The 23,676-nt window shown below is 58.8% G+C and overlaps 1 protein-coding gene across 1 annotated transcript in view; it reads left to right on the forward strand.

The window, feature by feature from the left end:
- Positions 1–1,816: 1,816 nt before the first annotated feature.
- LOC111153787 (nectin cell adhesion molecule 1) overlaps positions 1,817–23,676 on the forward strand; it is a 58,368-nt gene continuing 36,508 nt past the window's right edge. The window contains exon 1 of the mRNA XM_022513026.1: positions 1,817–1,978. Coding sequence (XP_022368734.1) covers positions 1,900–1,978 — 79 coding nt within the window. The 5' untranslated portion in view covers positions 1,817–1,899. The remainder of the gene's footprint in view (positions 1,979–23,676) is intronic.

The following is a 23,676-nucleotide window of genomic DNA, read 5'->3' on the forward strand; positions in this document are numbered from 1 at the left end:
CTCCTATATCCAGGAACTGGAATTTATATTTTATCAAGAGACTGGCACTTCCCCTCTGTTCCTGCCAGCTGGACAACGGCAGCAATGGGCAAAGGGCACGTTATCTGGTCAGGCATCTAGGGAGAACTTGTTCCTCCCTGGTGGGAAACTGTCTGTCTGCCTGCCTTCTCCCAGGGTGGAGGATGAGAGTAGGAGATCCAGAGGGAAGGCGCAGAGGACAGGCTTGGGGCTGCCAAGGGTCCTCGAAGGGCCCAGCCGCCTTGGCAGGAAGCCAACCACACCCGGATGTGGTGGGTGGTGAACCGGAGGCGGAGAGTCCCTGCCCTGCCGCGGACACTGGCTGGACGGGTCACTTTCGCGGGATTCCTGCAAATCGCCCAAAACCAAGGCTCTGGCAAAGGGAGTAGAGCTCGGTTTCCCGCTGGTTTCAGGAGGGGAGGAGGCTTCAGTTTCGGGGAAAGGAAACCCTGCAAAGGGAGCGGAGATTAGAAAAGACCAGAAACCTCAGTGGCACCATCTCACCCATGGTTGCCCACCACCAACGTCTCTGGCAGCTTCCCGGTCGTCCGTCCCCACATAGCTGCCTCTCCCTTCAGCGTTCAGGTGATGCAGAGAGGGGAGCCCTGGCTGTGGGGTTCCAGTTCCAAGTCGGCCGGCCACTTTCTGCCCTTGTGCCCCTGAGCGAGTGGACTTCCCCTCCTCTGGGCCTTTGTTTCCGCATCTGTAAAATGGGGCCAAAGTTGGAGTAGAGGGCCTGTAGAAGCCCTTTCTGCTGGACTTTGCCAGATCCAGTAGTCTCCATACTGCACGCTCCCTCCTCCACGGCCCACCCCCCCCCACCCCCCCCCCCCCCCCCCCTCCCCGCCCCCCCTTACCTCCACCCCCACCCAGCAGCCTCGCCCCCCACGCCGGCCGCTAGGGGTCACTGCCTCCCTTTGTCAGCGAGGAGGAGGGCGGCTAGCCCTCTCGCCCTGCGCAGGCGGGAAGGCGGCCGAAGGGGCGCCTCCCGAGCCAGTGGGCCTCGGCGGACCCCCGCCGCCCTCGCTGGGGACCCGCCTCCGCCGGGGGCCGGAAGGGGCGCGCGGTCGGGCCGGGCCGGGCCAGGGCCGGGCGGGCGCTGGCGGCGCGTCGAGAGACAGGAGGGGGTTAACGCTGGCCCCTCCCCCTCGGTCTGACATCACGGCGAGAGCGGCTGAGAGGCTGGAGCTCGGCGAGTGAGAGAAAGAGCGAGAGCGGCGAGCGCGGCGCGAGTCGGCGCCCGGGCAGCTGCACATTGTTGCGGATCGCCGGGACCCGGCAGCGCGAGTAGCGGCAGCGGCGGCGGCGGCGCGGGGTGGGTGTGGGGGGACGCGCGGTGCACCCGGCTGGCCCCTCCGCGCTCGGAGCCGCACCGCCCCAGCCGCCGAGCCGCGCGCCCGCCGCCTGGGCCCCGAGCCCACCGCGCCGCCCGCCCGCCCGCCCGCCCGCCCGCCGCCCTCTGAGGACGGCCGGCCATGGACGCCTGCAAGTTGGAGCCGAGCGGGAGGGCGTGAGCGCGCCGGGGACCGGGAGCCCGCGCCGCGCAGCCGGGCAGCCGGGCGCGCCGGGGGTGGGTCCCTCTCCCCAGCCCGGCTTTGCGTGGAAGAAGAGGGCGGGGACCGGCGCGGGGAGGAGAGCGGAGGAGGAGAAGGGGGCATGACTCGTGCAACTTGCGGCGGGCATCCACCGAGCCTCTGAGCCGCCGGCGGCCCGGGGCCCGGACTGCGGACGCGCGGATCGCACCCAGCCCACCCCGCCCCGGCCGACGGCTGCGGCTGACCTGGATCCCCGGAGCACCCGTCGGCCTTCGTCTTCCGGACTGGTTTTGGAGCGCGGGGAGCGCTCTCCTCGCGGCCCCTCTCGCCGGACCGCCGGACCCCGATGGCTCGGATGGGGCTTGCGGGCGCCGCTGGACGCTGGTGGGGACTCGCTCTCGGCTTGACCGCATTCTTCTTCCCAGGTAAGCGCGTTCCGTCTTTGCCTTTTTCTTCCCCACTATCCATTGCCTTCCCGGGGCTGGGAGCTGGATGGCGGGCACGTCTGGGTTATAGACATCGAAAGGAGCCAGAAAAGTTGGGTCACGGCTTAGGTGAGGGGGGTGCGGGTGGCACGGCGGAGAAAGAGAGGATGAGAAGCAGCCCAGCAGCCTGCCCTGCAGGGAAGCGGTTGGATGCACGTCTCTGTGTAGCAAGAAAGCACTTTCTCCGCTCAGTTTTTCACAAAAATAATAATATGTAATAGCGTTCTATTTATTTAATAACCGGCTCTCAGCTCGGGAGGCAGTTTGGAAACACTGTATGTTACATAAATGCAAAATAATCACCGTAATCGCCGTATCGGGGTATGAGACAACAGCCCCAGGGGGAGGGCGTCAGTCTCAGAGCCCGTGGGCTGTGGGTCTGGAAGGCGGCAGGGGGGCTTCGTCTCTGTCCCCGGCCCCTTCGCCAGACGGCTTCGCGCGCTCGGGCCCCCTCCCGCCCCACGCAGCCCCACGCGGGCGCCGAGAGCCCGCTCCTGCGTCAGAGGCAGCTTCTAGCTCACCTGCGGTTCCTCTCCCGGTGGGTGAGGCCCGGGCGGCGCGGGCTCGCAGCCTCCCGGCCTTGAGCGGGCTGGACTTCGCCTCCGAACTCTGCTCGCAGTTTGGGGACTCCTCCCGGAGGAAGCGCCGCGGGCTTGGTGCCAGCCAGGTGGCTGCATGACCCACTTTCCCGAGGATGCCCCTCGTGTCCTTCCTTGAGGTGCCGGCGGCCGAGGGGTTAACCCGACGCCCGACCCTGGGGTGGCCCGCGCTGGCCCATCTGACGGGTGGAGTGGGGGCGGAGGCCCGACCAGGCCCGCATCGTATTGTGCTGGGGAATCAACTGGAAAATGCGTTTAGGAGGCAAATCCGACCGAGTCCCCTCGCTTGGGTTTAACCCTTTGTGTCCCTGGGGAAGCTGCCCGACTCCCAGGGTGGCTGGTGACACCAGCGGGGCCCCGGGTGGGGGTGGGGGTTCCTCCATTCCTCTGGGAAGAAACCTGAGAGGACCTCCCGCTGGGGCTAGATGGGGTTTCGGTGGGGGAGGGGGGGGGTCTTGGCTGGAGCACGTGGTCTGGCCTTAGGGTGGCAGAATCAGGGGTCAGAGTACAGAGAGACCAGCTCCGCGTAGGGGACAATGTAGGATCTCCTATAGTGTGTTACCCCGGGGTTGCCCGGCTGGCTGCCGAGTTGCGGGCGAGTTGCGGGGCTCACGTACCCCTCTGGAAGGCAGGAATCTGGCCTCGTATTCAATTCTGTACCCCTTCTGCCGCCAGCTTACTGCCAGGGCTCCACAGATCTCGCCGAGTGGCCGATGGCATCGTAAGCACTTTGTAGAAGCCAGCACAAGGGTTCCCCCACCCCTACAGCCTGTGGGGTGCTGCCCTGCTAGGTGTGTGGGGGTGGGGGCACTGCCCCTTTCCAGGGGCCTGACTAGTCCCTTCCCTGGCAGGGTGGTCATGGGGAGTGAAGGTCTTCCTCTCACACTGACCTCCTGGGAAGCCAGCAGGAGTGGAGCTCAGGCCCTGCCTAGGACTCCTCTGACCCCTGGGGGTTTGGGCTTCTGGGAACCCTTAACTGCATAGCGTCCACACCAGGATTCTAGGGAAAGGCGAGCTTTGGGAGAATTGTCGTTGGGCTGGCACACCAGGGGTTAACCTAATTCTGATCGGACAAAGAGTGGGAAGGTTTGGGGGAAAAGAATGAACTCACCCCCAGCCTCCCCTCCTTTGGTTGCTCTCTTCCCCCAGCTTTGTGATACACAGTGGTTAATTCCTTCTTGGAGGGAGCATTGGACGCCTGCCCTACTCCACCCCGCTCAGGAAGTGGGGCCAGGGAGACGGCACCCTCAACCTGGCTCTAGTGTAGACACTCCCCGTACTAAAAAATCCAGATTGAGGGGTAGGAGGCAGACCCAGAACCCCAGCTCAGACAGGCACTTCATAAGCGCGCCTCGACTATCATTGTCACGGCTGGCTGGCATCAGGGGCGGCCAGCACTCGTGTACCCTTTGCCTGGTCCCCTGCAGAGGGAGGCAGGCGGGTGTGGTGGTGCCCATCTGACACTTAGATGGAGGCCAGTAGGCCTGCCCACACCCCGCTTTCCACCCCCCTGCCAGCTCCCTCCTGAGTGCTCGCTGCTGCTCCTCTCTGGGGACTTGCCAGCCTGATGCTCTTTTCTGGGTTCTTCTTGTCTATGTCAGGGAGCACAGACCAGAGGACCCCTCTGGGGGAAAGCAGGTGAGGGCAGCCCCCAGTGTGAATGATGGCCTCCCGGCTAAACACACACACACACACACACACACACACACACACCACTCCCAATCTGGCTATTGACGTGTAAACACAGAATTATGTTTTTACAACACAGACTTTACTCCCTGGCTGGGCGGTGAAGCCCCACGAGCTTCTGAGATAACAGTCTGTGGTTCCTACAGGTTAACTCCCGGGAGAGGGTCAGGGGGACTGTGGGCTGCACCCTAAAGAGGGTCAGGAGGAGCCCCAGGGAAGAGGCAGAGAACCTGCCTTTGAAGCAGGTGCGCAGAGCTAGTGTCCCACCTACACCACACCCTCCTTAATTGGCTTCCCCAAACCTTTTGTCTGGAAAGGGAACACACACCCCAGGTGTCAGGCACACCCTCAGAAGACCTGTCCCGCTGTGGCTGCCACACACCCCTTCTCTGCAGTCTGTGCAGAGCTCCCAGAAGGTTGTTTCCTTTGAAACTCGGAGTGTCAGAGCTGCTGGGCTCTTTCCCCCTCTCCCCATTCCTCACAGACAGCCCTGTACTCCGGCTTGCTGGGCTGGACACTGTGGTTAAACCCATTTTGCTGGCCTGGGAGTTATAGCATGTGTGACAGCGATCCCTGGGCTGCTGTGCCATGGAGAGCATCTCGGAATCAGATTCTGGGCTGGAGAGGCACAGCTGGAGGAGAAAAGACAGTGCAGAGCCTGGGCCGCGAAGCCCTGGCAGAGTGGCTGAGAAGGCATCTCTGAGCCTGAATACCTGTGGCTCGGGGGGCTGGGGGGCCCCTTGTGGTCCATTGCTGGCCAAAAGCATGGTATTAGTTCCCCTTTCTGCCGCCCAGCTTTGCACAATGAATCTACCTCGTTGGCCACTTCCTGACCCAGGCCACCGTTGAACGCTGCCAGGATGGTGACACCAGCCCGCAGAACCCCAGTGCTAATGGCTGAGCCAACGGGCCAGGGCAAGGGGTGGGGGGTCCCGGCAGAGGGTCTGCCCCGGCCGCCGTGTCTGCCGTACTGCCATTGTTTAGCAGCTGACTGATGTTCATTGTTCGGCACAAACAGAAAGCAACCAAGGGAGGTGTGAATAAACCTTCGATTTTCCTGATTGTATCTTTCCTGGTGAACCTGGTACCTTGAATGGCTCCTACCTGGGGCAGAGACAGAGAGGGGGCCTATGTATTCACCTGTTTTCCTGTTGTGTTGTCCGTTTGGATTTTTTTTTTTTTTTAACTTTGTGTGTTGGCCTGGGTGCTGGGCTGGGATGGACTCTAGCTAGCTGTGGGACTTAGGCTATAACGGTTCCAACAGTCTGCATGTTGTCTCGCCGTCAGTGTCGAGTGGGTACACACACACGCATGTGCAAGGCTTTGTGTGCTTGTGTTGGTAATTTACAATGCTTTGTGCCCGTGCAGACCCACAGATGGGTTCGAGGGCAAGGAGATGTTTTTCACCGATAATGTGTGGATCACCTGGGCACTGGGGCCATAAATAGATATCAGGTGGATATTCACATGTAACTGATTACTTATATCTTTCCAACTAGGATTTTGTGAATGGCTCCGTGCCTTGACAATAACCTGTGTCTGTGTCAGAGTACCCAAGAGGTGATTTTGGGAAGAGACCTAGGATTTGCCCTCAGCCAGCTCCTTCCTAGATGGGCTGTCACGTCCTTTGTGGGGTGAGCAGCCTCTACACTGGTTCCTGTTCTGTCCTTGGTTTTAGACTGGACCTCCGCATGCTCACAGGGAGAGGCTCCCCTGGAGAGACTTTGCTCTCTTGTCTCCCTGGCAGATAGCATCCGGAACCTGCTGCTCACTGGGGCCTGGCTTGTCCCCCAGCTTCTGGAGATCCCTGCAAGGCTGGGAAGGGCCCTGGGAGATAGGTTTTTCAGCTCCTGATTTGGCACCTTTGCTTCCAGTATGAATACTTGGGGAGCAAGGGGATCATCTGGGGGGGAAAGGTGGCATACTCTTAGCATTTAAAAGGGGGCATGAGAGTGGGCTTTGGTCTTCTATAAATCACCCTGCAGAACCATATGTGTGCCTAGGTCAGCAACATACATGTGCCTGGAGACACCCTGGTTTGTGCAGCAGAACTCAGGAGCCCCCTTAGTGGAAGTCAAAGAGGGCTCATTCTGGGAGCCTGGGACCCTGTGCCCCAGGTCGGCTGGCATTTGCTTCTCCCCCGTGATGCCCACCCCTCTCCATAGAGACCAAGTCTTCGAGCCAGCAGCAGATGTGCTGGCTGGGGCAGGAGGTAACTTAAGATCTGAGCAGGGATCACCTTGCAGAGGGAATGCCCCGAGTTGGAGATAACACCCTTTAGTCCAATTAACCCTTAAAGCTCTGGATTGTATGTGCTGATTTGGGAGGTGGGGAGAGAGAAGAGATAGATGGAAAGAAAACGCATCAAGCCTAACATCTGAGCCCTGACCCTTTCCGCGAGGAGAGGCAAACTTAGGGCAACAGGAGAGACCCAATAAGGACACAGAGAAAGTCTTCCTGACGGCAGGCTATAGGCTCTTTAGGGCAATGGATAATCCCAAGGTTAATTCTTGGATAGGGAAGGGGGGCAGTGTTATGTATTCTCAGGAGCTCGCGGGATCTGTGTCTTTCATGGTCTCTAGGGCAAGACAGCAGCAGTGATCCCAGGCCCTAGTCAAGAGAGAATGGCGGACAGTTTGCTTCCTCTCCCCATGGCCTGGAGAGCGCCCCATCTCTGCCACCCAGCAAAGTGCAGTGGGTGGACTGGGTTTGAATCCCAGCTCTACGAAGTGCTAGCTGAGTAGACGTGGTCAAGTTTAATTCATAGGCCTCAGTTTTCCCCATCTGTACAGTGGGTTTCTGTGAGTACAGCTTTCCAAGGAAGTTGTAAAGATTAGATTTGACGGTGACGGGTGAAAAGTGCTGAGCACATTGCCAGGCGTGTGATAAACGGGCAGCAAAGTGGTGGCTGCTCCCACGCTCCGTCCCTCCGCATGGTCCCGACCCCCTCTGCATCTGCCAGTGGGGCAGTGCCACCTCTGTACTCCCCTGGAAGAGCCACTCCACTGCCCTCCCAGTGCTGACCTCACTGCCCTTGTCGCCAGCCAGGAGCTGCCCCACCTGGAAACAATGGTGGGGGCTACAGCCTCCCTGGGGGCTCAGGTGGCCTGGTGGGCTCCAGGCACCTGCATGAGCCCGACCCTGGTGGTCATGGACTCAGGCACATGCGCGGCAGGTGCCTGTAGCCTTTGTTCTGCTGCACGTCTCCAGGGGTCCCGCTGGGCACCTCCCTCACTCCCTGGTTATGGCCCAGTGAGGCTCTGTTGCCCATCTGGAGCTCTGCTGTGGTAGAAGCCAGGGCGGCAGAGAGGGCCGGGGACTCAGCCCCTGCCTTCTTTCAAAATCCCACATTTGGGGAGAGGGCAGGCCCCTGGGCCCTCTCTCCAGCAGGCCATTCATCTGGCAGGATGGCACAGCCAGATCGAGAATCCCTCCTGGCATCCCCTTGCTTCCCACTGGCAGCAAAGCCCCTTCCAGTTTCTCCCGTTGCAGATGGGGTCCTTTTACCCCTCATAATAAAAATGTGGCCCTCTTGGTTCCAGTGGATGGTTCCAGTTCATGGTTCCAGTGGAACCACCAGCTCATGGTTCCAGTGGGTCCTCTCAGTAACTCCACGTGAAAGGTATCCCTGGGCCTTTCCATTTTACAGATGAGGAAAGTAAGTCAGTGTGGTAATTTGCTGACGAGCTCAAGCCAGTGTGGCCACGTTAGGAGCCGGGTCTTTGACTCCCAGGCCAGTAGATGAGGGAGCTGAAACAGGCTGTGTGGGCACAAAGCCAAGGTTGAGCCAGGCCACGATAGAACAGGTCCAGTGAGATGGTCACGCACTTCCACCAGCCGTCACTGCTCTCCCCCTACAACAAGCCATAGCTCCCTAGGGAAGTGAGGGTTAAGAGAGGATGCAGGTCAGAGAGTGGCCCAGCCAGAGCTGACCATGGAGCCCAGGTCAGCACCACAGTACCCGATGCCCAGCAATTGTACAATTGGGGGGGATGGGGATGTGGGGGAGGGAAGGGTGTCCTTCTGGAAGCTAGAGCATCACGCCCTGGAGATCTGGCCTGAGCCATAGGCAGGACCCTGAGATCTGAGCGCGAAGCCCGAGGGAGGGCAGAGAGTGAGGGAGGGCAGAGAGCGGTGCTCAGAGAGCCTGTGAACCGGCCTGGGGCCACAGAGAGGGGAAGGGGCTGAGATCTGGCAGGCAGAGCCGATTCCTTCTGCTGGGCCACTCCCCACCCAGCTCTGGTCCTCGCAGACCCCAGTTTCATTCCCAGTTTATGAGGAGTCTCATTACCAAGCCACAGACAATAAAACCCGCCCGGCCACTCTGGCCCGGATCTCATTAGAGGACATTAGTTCCGCTGGCGGGTAGCTCCGCTGGGACTGGCTGCAGGCGTGGCCCAGGAAGCAAAACAGGCCAGTGGCCGTGGGCACACGAATGTCCCATTGGGAGTTTGAGTTCCATCTCTGGGCTTAAGAGGAAGGCCTCCTACACTGTGTGTTCCCCAAAGTTGGAAACACTCCTTCCTGTCTCCTTAAGCCCCCCAATTCTATTGCTTGCCTGAAGGGGAGAAGGACACAGCTCCCACACCCCGGGGCTGTCCCTAGGAGTGTGCTTTGTCTGGCAGGAGCTGGCCGAGAAGCTCAGCAAACCGCATTCTGGGGAAGAAGGCCGCTGGAGGGCAGGAGACAGCAGCCCACACTCACCCCTAGGTCTGAGAGACACGTACTAGCTGCAGAGATGGAGTCTGGATTCCTCCCAGCCACCTTGGCCTGAATCCTGACCCATCCTTCTGCCCAGAAGGTGGGGGCGGAAGCCTGGGGACCCCACCGTGGAAACATCTTTCTTCCCCTAAAGATGCACTTGGCAGGGACTTACTTGCTGGTCTCACGTCCCTCCCGGAGGTGGAGTAACTTGCCCACGGTGACTGTGATGGAGTTGTGGCTGCCCCCTTGGGATTCTCCCCACCAAAGACGGGATTATTTCTTGCCTAGCAGGTTCCTGTCCCTGTTGACAGCCCCTCTCCTCTCTTGTGTGCCCCTTCCCCTCCTGCTTTATCTTGTTGTCTCTTTCCCCTGCAATTCTGCATACGGGCCGGTCACCAGAATACCACCGGGGTTCAGTCACTGTGAAAAACAAGACCAGAGCAAAGGGAAGCCTGCCCCGTCTCAGTAGCTCAGTCTTGTAGAGGAAAGTGAGGAAAGAACTGGTTCTTCGGGCACACGAGCTCACTTGTGCGCTCCCATGGAGGGTCACGCAGGCCAGCCCACGCTTTGGCTCATGAGCTGGTGTGCCTGCCAAGTGAGTCAGCGGAGATAGGAGGGCTGGTCCGTTTGGGCAGACAAGAGTCAGCCTAGCTCCGGAGGCAAGGGGAGTAGAGACCTGCGTGGGCTCCTAGAGCTCCCCAGGAAGGCCCCAGTCTACCGTTGGTCTGGGGTGCAGGCCCCAAGTGGGACTGGTGAGGCTGCCTCCGTGCACTCCATTCTCTGGACCCTGAGCAGCGCCCCAAGCACCCCCTCCCTCAGTCCTGGCGTCTTGCAGGCAATTCCGTCAGCTGCCAGGACAGAGGAAGTTTGAGAAGGTGCCTCAGAGCCAAGCCAGCCTTGCCACCACTTGACATGGGCCCCACCTCGAGAAGGACTGCTTGCAACGCCCTTGCTCTCGGGACTCTAGCAGAGCCCCTGACTCCCGGCTTGCGTCTGCCCACGCGGCTTCTTGGACCGACGCACCTAAAGCACACGTGAGAAAGACACTCGCAGGCCCGGGAGCATCCTTCAGCTGCCCCCGCCTGACTTACGTCTCACTGCCCTCACCCGCGTGCCAGGCCCACCCAGCCGCACACCCCTGTATGCGTGCCCCTGTTTCCCCGCCTTCCTTGTCTAAATACTGACATGAGAGCCACTTCTGTCAGGAAGCCTTCTGACGACACCCACCCCGCCTCCAGCTGGGGATGACCTCTCCCATCCCAAAGCCCCCTCGCATCTCATCCATGCCACCCTGTGCCACTAACCACTCCGCATCTTGTTAATATGGTCATCCGGACCCGGGGTTTCTCTTCTCCCCGAGACTGAGTGCTCCGAAGGGACAAGGTACGTTACTGATGGATCTCTGTGTCCCCAGGGCTAGTACAGGTTTGGCCACATCAGGGCCTGCTAGTAGATGCCAGCTGGATACATGGTGGGTCGCTTGGACAGTCGATGACAACGATAGTAATTACGAACTTCCGTTGAGAGTGCTTTGGGGGGCAGACACTGTCGTAAACTTCTTACGTGTGATAACAATGTTCCTAACGACTCATGTGAAAGATACTTCTGTTCTCCCTTTTTCTTTACACGTGGAAAGATGAGGCCCAGCAGAGGTTAGGTAGCCTGCCCATAGTCACACAAGTGACTTACTAACTAGTAAGTGGCAGAGCCAAGAAGTCGGGCCCCATGTCCGTGATCAGACCACTTAGCTCAGCAGCCTCTCTTGGATGGACCGGTGTTGGAGAGAGACAGCTTGCCAAGGCTGGAGTAGCCCAGGACCTTGTGTCCAGAATGCCCACCTCCCCTACGTATTGCTTATGCCCCTGTTGCCTTTGGTGGTGCTGGGGTAAGCTGGTGGGAGTTAGCAGTGCTTATCGCCAGAGTCTCCGTAGTCATTCAGTGCTGTGTCCTTCGGCTAACTTACAGGTTCTAGGAGCACAATCATTATACTCCTGGTAGGTCCCACTGCTGTCACTGTTATGTCTTGGGGGTATTGATGTGGCTGGGCTGGAGAGAAATGTCTCGATATCCTCACTCTCTCATCCCCTGAGCTTTGGGGCATCACTCATGCCACGTGGGGGCCTCCTCCTACGCTTCCCTGTGAGACTAGGGCCAGGGGTAATAATAGCTTCTCCCAAAGAAGCCTCCGGGAACTACCCCCAGCCGGTGTTCCCAGGCTGGCCCTGGGTTCTGGGTGGGTCCACAGCTCAGCAAGCTGATCCTGTGTCAGCCTATCCTAAGCTTCTGGAAGGTTCTGGTCTCCTCTGCCCTCACCCAGAGATTCCCAAAAGATGGCAAAGGAGGGGTCCCTACCTGGGGAGGTGGGGAGGATTTAGGATGCTCAGCTGTACTGGCTGCTTTGATCCCCTGAGATGAAAGGGCTGGTGCTTCCTCTGCCCCAGGCAGGTTCAGAGCAGGAGCTGGGGACAGAGGCACAGCAGACACACGGCCTAGGGAACTGTCCCAGGGAAGAGGGCCCTGGGAGCAGAAAGATCAAGATGCTTCTGAGGGTGGTGGCAGAGGACTGGGTGACCTCCAGATAGCTCACAGGCGGATTGGCCTTTCGACGGTGTCTCAGGGCCAATGCTGCCCTCAGCACACCCTGACCCCTGCGGGCCACCACGTGGGCTCAGGCCTCACAGACTTGCTTAATTAGGAAGGTAACTGGGCTGCAAAACAGTCATCTGATACATTTCGACGCCAAAGAGAAATTCCTCCTAGACCCTCTGCTGTTCTAGATTACCCATGCTCTGTTAGCTTGAATTATGGCAGAGCCTCTGCGGCCCAGACACAGGCCAGAGCTTGGCGATTGGTTCCTGAGGCTGGAGTCTGCCCTGTGCCCAGGAAGGGCTTGGAAGCAAGGGTAGGATGGAGCCCTGAAGACCCATCAGACCCCTGTGCAAACCTACGAAGTACATGTCCACACAGAGCCCCTACAGAGGCCCACCTTTGCCCCTTCCCTACCCTGGTGGTCAGGCATCCTTCGAGAGTCTTGAGTCAATGGCGGAAGCCTTCTGCAGTGGCTCCCGGGTAAAAACTGGAGCGGAGGCAGGGCCAGGCTTCCCCCGAGTGTAAATAAGATCAGAGCAGAGCAGCCGCAGTGCACTGGATTATTTTATTATGATGGCCCACCTCCCCCGCCCCCCGAACTATCCTCATCTCATTGGCCTAGATAGCTACATCTCTCAGAATGATGGATGGGCCTCCTCTCCCTTCCCAGGCAGGGTGGCCAGCCCTGCCGCCGAGATGCCCTCCTACCCAGCCCCTTCCCAGATTTATTCCCTGTGTTTATGGTGCCTGGAGAGTAATCAGTGTCCTGGGCCGGCTGAGCACTCTGATTATCTCCGCTCCATTGATGGATGGGTCTTCGGGGAACTTAGGCAACGGCCCCCTGCCTGCTCCTGCCCACCCAGCACCCTTCCCAACCTGAGTTACCTCCCAGGAATCAGAGGAGGGGCCTCCCTGCCTGTCCTGGGGGTGGGGGGTGGTGATGGGGGAGGGAGCCCGCAGCACCTCTCCCTGGCACTACAGCGGGGGCAGTAACAGGGGAAGGGTCTCTGTGGCTCCCCCTTCCCTCCAGGGATCCTGGAGCAGGGGCCCACAGGGCCACCAGGCAGCTTGCCTAGGGACCAGTGCCCCCGCTCTGCCCAGAAAATGGCTCGATTCCACTCTCCTATCCTCACTCCATCCCTCCTACCCCCTGGCACTTGTGTACACAGCTCAAGCCATAATGATAATTTGTGCTGCTTTATGTGTTTCTTTACAAGTGTTTTTATGTCCTCTGTTTGTGTATGAGAGAGGTTTACGGTGTGTGTGTGTGTCTGTGTGTGCGCGCCTATGCATGCGAGAGCACACATGAGGTCACGTGCTGTGTGTGTGTGTGTGTGTGTGTGTGTGTGTGTGTGTATGTATGTGTTTGCTCCTGATTAGACCCCGATTGCCATCATCCCCCCCACGGAGGTGGGGGGCTCTCCCCCAGTTGCGGGGGAGGGGTAGAGCCTAGATACTGGGGGGCGGGAGCAGGAAGTAGAGGTAAAGAGGCAGGCAAAGACCACAACTGTCCCTGGCAGGGTCTGCACTGCCTCCCGCCGTCAGTTAGAGAATGCAGAAGGTCAATCTCAGATCATTGTTTTGTCTATAGGATCCCAAACAACGGGTTGGACTCTTCTCCCCGGCAGATTGAGCCCCCTGTTTGTTGGGGGGCCGAGTGGTCTCCGTCTCGTACTACTTACATGGGCCCACATGCGGGTCTGTGTCTTGCCTGTTCTGAACTTGAGTTCCCGCCCCTGGAAGGTGGGCCTGCGGTGACGAGAGGCTGAGAAGCGGTAGACAGCCGCGCGGTGTGATGAGCGCGGTGCCTGGCACAGTCAGTCTTCACACCACCTGGGTATTAGTGGCTGCTGCTTGCCCAGGGAGCCCACATCTAGGGGAGGGTGGGTTCCTCGGGGCTGGGACGCCTGCCCCAGCACACTGCAGGGGCCATCGGCTGGGTTCCTTGCCACTTGGGCAGCGTACATCACCCACGCAGGCTCCTGGGCTCCTGGAAAATCACCCCCACCTCCAGAGGGTCCCGGACGATGCCCGCTGGTGGCTCTTCGGAGCTATCCTGTGCTCCCTTCCTTAAGAGTAGTTGGAAGCAAGAGTTATGTGCCCTCAGCCAGCGAACCCCATGTGCAGGCTTCTGGCTGCCCAACATGCTGGGTGCCTGCACTTGGGGGAATCCCTCTGCCCTGGGTGTGTGGTGGCAGAAGGCGGGTGGACACGTCCATTCCTGCATTCCCTCGACAGTGTGGGCACTAGTGCCTCCCGTGGGCCCCGCACATAGCGGGGAACAGGGACTGAGCACTGAGCATAACTTTGGCCATCCTGGAGTTCCCAGTCCCACAGGGGAGGGATGGAATCTGCCCTCTGGCCTCACACACAGCAGGTGACAACCCGAGGGTGTTGTCACTTAATGCCTGCAGGACGCTGGCTTGGCTGGGAGATGGGAAGAGGGAGCTGGGGCCTTGTGGGCTAATGCCCAGGTAAACCTATCACTCTTCCTAAGCCTTCCCTGCTAGGCTCTGAAGGCACAGGTGTGATGGGGCACAGGCCTGGCTTCTCTTGCGTCCTTAAAGGCGGGCTCTGCTTCTGAACCCCTTTGTTCCCCTCCCTCCCCCAGATCTGGGAAGAGCCTCCCAGCTGAGCTATCAGCTGAGGGTAACCCCATTCCCTGCAGGGGAAAGCAGGAGAGGATAGACAGGGGGAAGTCAGGAGAATCCCGGCCCTGGAAGGAAAAAGGATAATGAAACGCCCATTCACTTAAAATCCCCTCAGCCCCATCCCCACCGGTTGGTTGAACATCCAGCTTCAGCATGAATACCCCCGATGACAGGGGACTCAGCACCCTGCACAGAAGCCCTGTCAGCTCTGAGTGCCCCAGATTCTTCTCTGCACTGAGATCTGCATGCCCAAAGTCCCAACCCCCGCCCCCCCTCCCCTGCCGACTCCTGTCTCTGCCTCCTTTGGGCTTGTGGGGAGCACATCTGATCTGGTGCATGGTGTCCTTCCGGCGGTTACAGAGGGTCCCCCACTCTCGGTCTTCTCTCCTCTGGGTGCTTTTGGTCAACTCTGACCCACCGTGCCATCTTAGGCGCTCTCCATGGAACCAGGTTGTTGAGATCTCCAGCAGCGGGTATGGGGCCCCGAGTGGGGGCTGCTGTGTCCCCGGGGGTTTGGCCTGGGATCCTGCAGCAGCCACTGCAACCGTCCATGGACCCAGGAGGAGGCAGAGCCAGCTGGCCGCCTTCACGCTTTCCCACCTCCCCCTCACCCCTTCCGAACCCTGTTTTCCTTTGGATTAACAATAAATTGCAGTGAAAGATCCGCTTATCTCCAGTGGGAATTAAGGAATTAAGTTGGTGATGGGGAGAGAAGGGCCTGAGAAAGGGAGCATATTGCCCAGATTCCGGGCACAGAGAGGACAGCGGGGAGGGCCGTGGGGAGGGGGTGAGGAGCTGGATCCTCTGCCTGCCTTCTCTTCACCCTGGAGACAGCGGGAGCAGCCCCTCCTCCTCCCAGCAGCCTGTGCCCTCATGGGGACGGGCGGGCGGGGTGCCCCATGGGAGGCAGCGCACCTCAGGGATGCCCATGTGGCGTGACCTCCTGGTAGCCTCTCCTGTTGCCCGTTAGCGTTTCACGACATGGGGCAGCAGTTCCGTGGCAAGTCTCAGCACTAGGAGGGCGAGCCAGGGCGTGTGGCAGGGTGAGGCACCCCACTGTCTGACCTGTGGTACAGACGCTGTGATACCGACCGTCTGCCACCCTGCGGGCAGCTCGTTCCCACCATCCAGCCACCAAAGTCACCCTGGGGCCATAGACCACTGTGACCCACCCACTCTGCTTCTCAGATGAGGCTGACTTAGCCATGGATTCCCTTGGCCGTTGCTTAAAGGAGTCATTTGCCCCTGCAGAGTCTGGGCTTCTCTTTATCCTAAAGGTAACCCCAAAAGCCTCCATCTGGAGCCCCAACATGCCTCTCCTCTACTCCGCTCCAGAGCCCCTTCTCCCATATCCCCCAGGCTTGCCACCCTCCCCACCCTCCCCATCATCAGACCCCCCCCCAACAGAAGCTTTGGGAGCGCCCCCCCCTTGCCAAACCTTGAGGCTAAACAGGGAGATCTAAGGGGCGGAGCTACCCTCCAGAGGGTAGGGTGGGCGTGGGGGCTGGGATTAGAAGTGAGGAGGGCTCGGATCCCAAGGACGAGGCTGCCTTTGGGTCATGCAGACCTAGCCCAAATCCGGCTTCCGTCACTGTCATCCATGCTGCTCCGCACCCTCGGCAGGGCTGGGAGTAGGGGTTGACATTCCCCAGCCACAGCCACTGGGTGGGTCACTGGAAGATAAAGAGCAAGGCCAAGCTGGAGATAGTCTCTGGGGGGAGGGAGGGGCGGGGTGCGGAGCTCTAGGATGCTTGGGATTTGACACGGAAGGGGTGAAGCCAGAAATGGGGCTCTCAAGTCCAGGAGTCCAGCTGGTTAATAATTAGTAGCTCTGGTTAATCATTGATGGGTTTTCCCCAATTTCAGCTCCCCTCCCCCACCCACACCCTGGCCCTGGGCAGCCCCCTCCCCCAGCTGGTTTCTGGCCTCAGGAGCCAGCGAGTGTGGTATTTAATCTTCAAGAGAGATTAGTGGTCTGCTTTAGCCGGCTTCCCCCCACAGGCTCTTTGGACGCCCCTGGATGTTTCCTGGAAGGGCCGGCCCTGTCGCCGCCGACCCTCCCCAAATGAAAGCGGAATCGGCGGTGCAGGGGTGAGGAGGAGAGGGAGGCCGTGTGCCCTTGAGTTTGGGTATTTGGGTGACATTTTCACCTCTAACTGCTAGAAACTGTCCTCCTGGGTCGTGCAGGCTTCCGTGCCTCTCCCTCAGGGTCCTGGGCACTGCCCCACCCTGACGGCTCCCGGAACAGCTCCTTCTAGACCTATTTCTCTAAGTTGAGTGGTCAGGGAATAGGGAGGTGGGAAAGGAGGCAAGGTCAAAGCCAGGGCCCCGGCGAGCCTCTCCTGCCTGTTTAAATCCTTCCCACGAACTTGTAGTGATGCACCGTGGTAGCCCAAACAGGTGTCCTCCCGGCTGGCTGGACTGATGTGCAGAGCAGTTTGAGAATTTTCCAAGCAATTCAAGCATGCACAGGACTGTGAAGGGGCCACCAAGCCCTAACCTGGGAGAGGCTGCCCTGGGGAAGTGACCTTGAGGCTGGGACGGGGCATTGGTGTCTGAGCGGGAGTAACTGAAGTGGCAGAGGAGAGTGAGTGGGCCAGCCTGAGGGAGTGCCCACGGAAGAGCAAATGGGGGATGGGGGCCTGTGGCCATGTGAGGGCCCAGGAAGGCCCTGTGGAGGGTTTTGGACTTAAGCAAACAATCCCCCAGTCTGTTCTGTCTGATTTCGGCCTGACCTGCACCCCAGGCCAGCTTTCCTGATGGAACCCAAATTCTACCATTTACTAGAGCTGGGACTCCTCCTTCATCCCCGGTATCTCGTTTGTCATCAGTTCCTAGTGGTTTCGTTTCTGCAGGACACCTCCCCAGTCCCAGGACCCGAGCCCTCTGAGACATCCTGGGGGCTTCTCCCCATTCCCGTGCCGCCTGCCCACCCCTGCTCTGTCTGAAACTCTCGCAGGCTGCTGGCTTAAGGACAGGCTCCATGGTCTACGCCAGGTGTCTCAACCCCAGCCAGCACCACTGACATTTGGGGCCAGATCATTCTTTTTTATGTGGGGCTATATGTATGCTATGGGGTGTTTGACCTCCGCCTAGTAGATGCCAGCAGCGTCCTCCCCCACCTCCCCCCGTGTGACAATAAAAAATGTCTTCAGACATTGCTCAGTGTCCCCTGGGAGGCAGAGTTACCCCAGTTGAGAACCAGTGATCTAGGGTCTCACTGTAGCAAGAACCTACTGTGCTGTCTAGTACTTTCTCTCCTCCCCTCGCCCCAGACACACGGCTCTTTGAAGGAGAGGCCTCAGTCTTAAGATCTCTGCAGGCTCTCGCTCAGTGCCTTGTACACAGTAGGCACTCCATAAATGCACAGTAAACTGATGGGAGCTGGCCGGCTTCCCTCCTTCTCAGCCCCTAGCAGGCTGTAAGCTTTCTTCTTCTGCACACCTCTCTGGGTTCTTGGCACTCTGTGTAACCCCCGTAGCCAAGATGTGCAAACTTCTGACGCTTCCCTTTCTCCCGACACCTCCTGTACCCACCTCATGGTGTTTGCAGCAAACAAAAGCATCTTTTCTCCTGGAGTTAACATTTACTAGGTATCTTTTATGCGTCAAGCCCTAGGAACCGGGGGGCTCGGTGGCTGCGAGTGTGAAGTTGTGCACGGGTGTGTGTGCTTGGCAAGCCTCCGTGCATTGCAGCCAGACCCCACTCCCAAGGGGCTCGTGCCCTGCGCACGCTGCTTCCCACCTTTCCTCCCACCCGGCCTTTGTTCCCACTGTCCCTCTGCTTGGTGGGGGCCCTGCCTCATGGCCTGGCCAGCTTCCTCTCGTCCTTCAAGACCCTTCTCTAATCCCCTGCCCCAAATTCATCATTTCCTCCCCAGTATTTCCATGGCACTCGGCGAGCCTTCCCGCCATAGCACAGTGATCGTGCTACTAGTTAATGTGCCCTGTGTCCTTGAGCCTGGAACCGCATGGTGTGCACGTCTGTGTGTGTGTGTGTGTGTGTGTGTTTCTAATTCCTTCTTTTTTAATGCATGTTTATGAAATAAATGGAAATAAATTGCTTACTCTGTTTTCCAAAGCATTTTCTTTGTACTGTTCTAAGAGTGTTCATGGCTGGTTCATGGCTTTGCCTCACTTTCCGCACATGCCTTCCGTGTGTTTGTGAGCCTGCAAATGGGCACATGGGTGTGTGTGTATACATGGATGCACGATTGCGTTGCACAAGTGTGCTTGTGTGTACACATACGCACGCGTGTGTCTCTCTTCCAGTGGTCCTGTAGATTTAAACGTGTGTCCCCCAGCACTGCCCCTCTCCACGGTGGTGTGCCCTCAACTTGCAGCCCTCTCCTGCACCTTTGAGAAGGGGTAAGGACAGAAGGGACGGGGTGGTGACTGTCCTGGGCAGCTTTCTCGACCCACCTCCCGGAATGTCCTTCTGACCCCAGCCCCTGGTCTGCCGGAAGGGACCAGGGGCTTCCTGTTCATCATGGGGTGGCCCGGGGCGGGCGGGTTGGGTTTGGGGCCAGAGCCCTCCGTGGCCTAGTCACCTCACACCCCCTTCTCGATCCATCTCTGCCCTGTTTAATTGGAATTTGACTAGTGGAGACCATCTGTTCTATTCTGCCTGTTTCCATGACAACCAAGTGGCTTGAGACTGAGGTTTGTGGTGAGAGAAGTGGCCTGGGGGATGCTGGGAAAAATCAGTGAGGTCCTCCCCCTCCAACCTGCTCTGCCTCGCCTTCTCCTCTCTGCCCTGCCCTGCCCTGGGGCCCAAGCCCAGAGGAAGAATAAAGCTCTCCGTTGCCCACTAGGGAGTCGGGAGCCCTGGTGTCACCCTCCTGCTCTCTCAGGCTGCTTTGGGCTTCCTCCAGCTTTCATTCATAAGCACCGGCCGCCTGTGTAGACTGGGGAGCCGGCCCTACCCTCTGGCCACACCGGGACTGGAAGGGGAATCAGGGGACATCAGAGCCTGTGGTGTTTGCTTGTACTTTCAAGCCTCGGTCTCCCCTGCCTCCAGACTTCTTCCTCACCCCATCCGGGCATCTCAGAATCTCCTTCAACTGGGGACCGCACATACACACACATACACACACACACCACTGTACAGGCCTCAGAAATTTCAACCCACTTTTGATGGCTGATGCACCCCCCTCCCCATCCGGGTGTCTAGGGAACCTCAGTCCCCAGACCTTCCAGGCGACAGGGCTTTGAGAATGGAGTCCTTGGGAGTGAGTGCTCCCTCACAGCCCTGCTGTGGACACTCAGGACCAGCCCCCACCCCACATGCCAGGCACATCGAAGAGCTCAGAACCCAGCAGAGAAACGTGGGGGGCCCTGCTGTGGGACCGTCTCAGACGTGCAGGAGCTCAGATAGGGCTTCACACACTGGGATGTGAACAAGCCTCTTTCCCTCCTATTTCTGGACACTTCTGTTTTCATGATGTTATTTTCTGCCCTAATTTTCCCTTCTGTGGCAAAGCCTCTTCCCTGCCTGCTCTATTACCAGGGGATCTGCCTGTCTTCAGAAATAAGTGGCATGCCTTGGTCAGGTGACCTGTCTATTGGTCAGGTCCCAGGAATAAAGTGCCAGCCACGCCTCTTGCCCATGGGGGTAGGGGGAGCAGCCCCTGTGAGGCGGTGGTCCCAAGATCTCTCCCCTGCGCTCCAGCCCAGCAGAATCCCTCCTGACCAAGGGAGGGAGGAAGTCGACAGGCAGTAGCGGGTCATGGCTCTGAGCAGCCGTGCTGAGCAGGGACCCCTCCGTGTGGGGGTGCTGCAGCCTTGCGGAGGCCTCCTAGTGGCCAGCCTGCCTCCCCCAGGGCAGGGGTAGGCTCTGGCTCCCCACCATCCATCCCACTCCATGGCCTCTGCTTTTTTTCTCGAGATAGAATTCACCAGCTGTAAAAGTCGCCCTTTAAAGTCGACTTAAAGTTACAGTGGGGTTTAGTACATTCACAGAGTTGGGTGACCGTCGCCACTTGCTGACAGAGAATGTTTCCATCACCCCAAAAAGAAACTCTGTACCCCTTGGCAGCCATTCCCTGTTCTTCCCTTAGCCACCCCACCCCAACCCCTGCCAACCACGATCAGCTTCCACGTCTCTGGCTTTGCCTGTTCTGGACATTTTTCATCAATGGAATCACACTGTGTGGCCTTTTTGTGGCCAGTGCTTTTCACAGAGCAGTCCTGTGCCTCTCGTGGTGTCACTGCCCTGCCGAAGGAGAGCCGGTGGCTCCCAGTGGCTAGAGGACAGGCAGACCCTTGTGGACAGAGCCCTTTCTCAGCTGACGCACATCTCCCTGGCGCTCACCTCTGCACCAATAAGGCAACGCTTAGCAACCTTCAGGCTTTCAGACAACCTTGTCTCTTCTGGTCCCCTCTTCTCTCTCTGAGGGATTCCTGCTCGTCCTGTTGGACCCAGCTAAAAACCTCACTCTTCTCCTGTCGACCATCACCCTGAGGATCGTGTCTCCTTTTGGACTCCCATGGCTTTGGGTTCATAGTTTCAAAAAACAAAACAGAGCACTTAACTCAGTAATCATTTGCTTGCATGGGTGAGTTCCCTCCCAGGTGGAGCTTCCGGAGGAAAAGAAAGTGCCTTATTCTTTCTTATTCCTCTGCCCTCCCATCTCTTGCTGCCACCATGGTCACTTCTGCCCAAGAGAGGCTGGTACAGTGCTGGACTTGGAGTATGCACTTGGCACGGGAGAGGGGAATAGGAAAGCCAGGGCCAGTAGATTTTATCAGGGAGAGGTGACCCCGGAGAAGGACCTGGAAAGGAGGGGAGGTTTTGGTGACCTGACCTAGCAGGGACAGGGTGGGGGGGGGTGTGGTATGGCTGGGTCTGAGAGCTGCCTTTGTGGATTCTCAGAGGTGAGAGAAGGTGGGGAGGGGTCCTCCCCTCGGTTAGACGGCCTTTGTGGAGCACCTTGGTGGTCGCTGGCATGAGAGATGGGGTGGAAGTTTTGGCAAAAGGAGGGGGGACAGCAAAAGAGAGCAGAGAGTGGCCCTTAGCTAGAAAAGGGCAGTGGTGGGTACAGGAGAGGAGGGTGCCCCCAGCAGACACAACGGCTTATGTCAAAACCCAAAGGCAGGAGAGAGTCTGCCGTATCCTGGAGGACGGAGCCTCGTCTGGGCAAGGGAGGAGGCACACAATGATGTTTAGGCTAGTGGGGTGGGGGGCAGGAGCCCAGTTCCCAAGGGAGCTTTATGACAAAGTAAGCATGGTGGCCTTTGCACCTGTGCCTGACGAAAACCTCCCTATCCTTTAAGGACCACTTACGGGTGGATGGTCATCCCCTGACCCACCGCAGCTGGCAGGGCTGGCCAAGATCCTACTGTCCTTGGCCAACGGAAACTACAGGAAGGCAAATGATGATTCTAAAACCCTCCCCTTCCTCAGCCAGCCCCATGGGGAGGACTTGAGGGCGGGAGGGATTGGGGTTGCCTCCCGCAAACTAGCTCTGAGCCCTTGGACAACCTACCCCGCCTCTCTGACCCTCGGTTTCTGCTTCTATGAAAATTGAACTACTGAGCGTTAAAACAATGGTGATACTACCCACTCCGGGGAAATTCAATGAGATGGGACATAGATGCTAGGAAGGGGCTGTTGGCCTTGACCCCTCGTGCACCATCAGCACCGTGAACCAAGTGAAGAAGCCCCTTCTCTCCTCATCTTTTATGTCCTTTCCAAAAGATTGGAAACCCTGGTGGGGGCAGGTCCATGCTGTCTCTTTGAAATAGACTTGAAAGCCATCAGTACTATATTTTCGGGGAGGGGGGATCACACACCTAGCCTTCACTCTCCAAGGGCAAGGGTCTGCAGAGAAAAGCTACAGTGGTGTCTCAGTTGGGGATGGGGATGGGACCCAGGTGGGGCCAGCAGCCTTCTCCATGGGGAGTCACCGGAGCCATTGGCCCTCCCCACAGTGGGATCCAGTTCCCAAGAAGGGTGCCAGGCAGACCTTCAGCCCCTGCAAAAACAAAGCTGCCTAATTGCCTTTTAATCTGGGGATGTCAGTCTGCTGGTGTTGGTGCTGAATTGTAAGGGGAGATAGTATCTTTCCCTTTGAGTGAAAAGTTATTTGATCTCTGTGTGTCAGAGGAAAGCCTGTGCCCAGGGAAGAGGTGGGGATGGCAGGGAGAGGTGGAAGGAGGGGGAGGGCTGGCCTTATGTCTCCCAACAACTATCATAAATAAAGGGGAACAAGCATCTCTTGTCTTGGCTCAAGGCCATTGTTTTGTGCAGGCCCTTCCTCCTCACCCCTGCCCCTCCCACATCCCTTTCAGGCCCGGGACAGGAGGACAGCTTATCTGTGGGAAGAGGGTGTGTGCACCCGCTGTCTTACCTGAAGAGGTGGGAGAGGTGGGCTCCAGAGGCCTGGATGCTGCCCCTCCCCCTGCCCCACCCCTCCCCTCCCCCTGGGGCCTTGGCTCTCCCTCCCTACCTTTGCTCAGGCTGCTAAGATGTCCGGGATGATAGCTGTCGCCTCCCTCCTAGCACCCCTGCCTCCTATCCCAGCGTGTTCTCCGCAGTTGTCAGCGTCTTCCCTCAGACCTAGCCCATACCGTGCGCCCCTCTGTGCACACTCTGGTGGCTCTCCCTCATCCCGCCCAGAGGACCCTGGGCTCTTTCTTCCAGTCCCTGCCTCCCTCCCCTCCAGCCACACCAGCCACACTTCCCAGGCACACTCCCGCCTGGAACTTCAGCGCCTGGAACATTCTTCTCCAAGACAGATCCATGGTTGGCTCCTGATTCTTGCCTCAAATGTCCCCTCTCAGTGAGGCCTTCCTGGCCACCCTTTACCTTAAATGGGCCTCTGTAAACGCACACGCACGCACGCACACACACGTGTGGTCTCCTTGAAAATCCTGCCCACCACAGTGTGCTCCAGGAGCTGAGCCTGACCAGCCCCTGCCCCCGGGAGGTGCCCCCCTTTCCTGCATGGCATGACAGCATCTGTGAGTGGTCCCCTCCCCTCCTCTTGTAGCCTGCAGAGGCCAGGGTGGTTTTCCCTGTCTCACATTCGAGGAAAGTTCAGGGAGAGTCCCGCTTGGTGTGGCAGGGCAGGCACTCAGCCCTCGCTGCCTACATTTGCCACAGAAACTCCCGCCAGGCTGTGAGCGGAAGAATGTCCGAGGCCTCCCTCAGCCTGGGGCCAGGGATGCGTGCTGTCTCGTCCTGGGAGTAGCTCTCCACCCACCGCCAAGGGCAGTTTGCGCCTTGGCCTTGCTCCTGCTGACCGGGTGCTGCCCTTGTCCCAGCCCTGCTGGGTCCCCTCACACCCCCTCGCCGCAGTGCCTGGCATGGCTACGGACACAGCTGAATCTGCAGCCCCGTTTCTGCATCGGTCCTCCTAGCTGGGTGTGTGGCAGGGCGTTCTCGGCAACCCCAGGGCCTGTCC

Source organism: Enhydra lutris, unplaced genomic scaffold, assembly GCF_002288905.1.
Source record: "Enhydra lutris kenyoni isolate GAN:26980312 unplaced genomic scaffold, ASM228890v2 scaffoldscaffold34, whole genome shotgun sequence".
Taxonomy (NCBI): domain Eukaryota; kingdom Metazoa; phylum Chordata; class Mammalia; order Carnivora; family Mustelidae; genus Enhydra; species Enhydra lutris.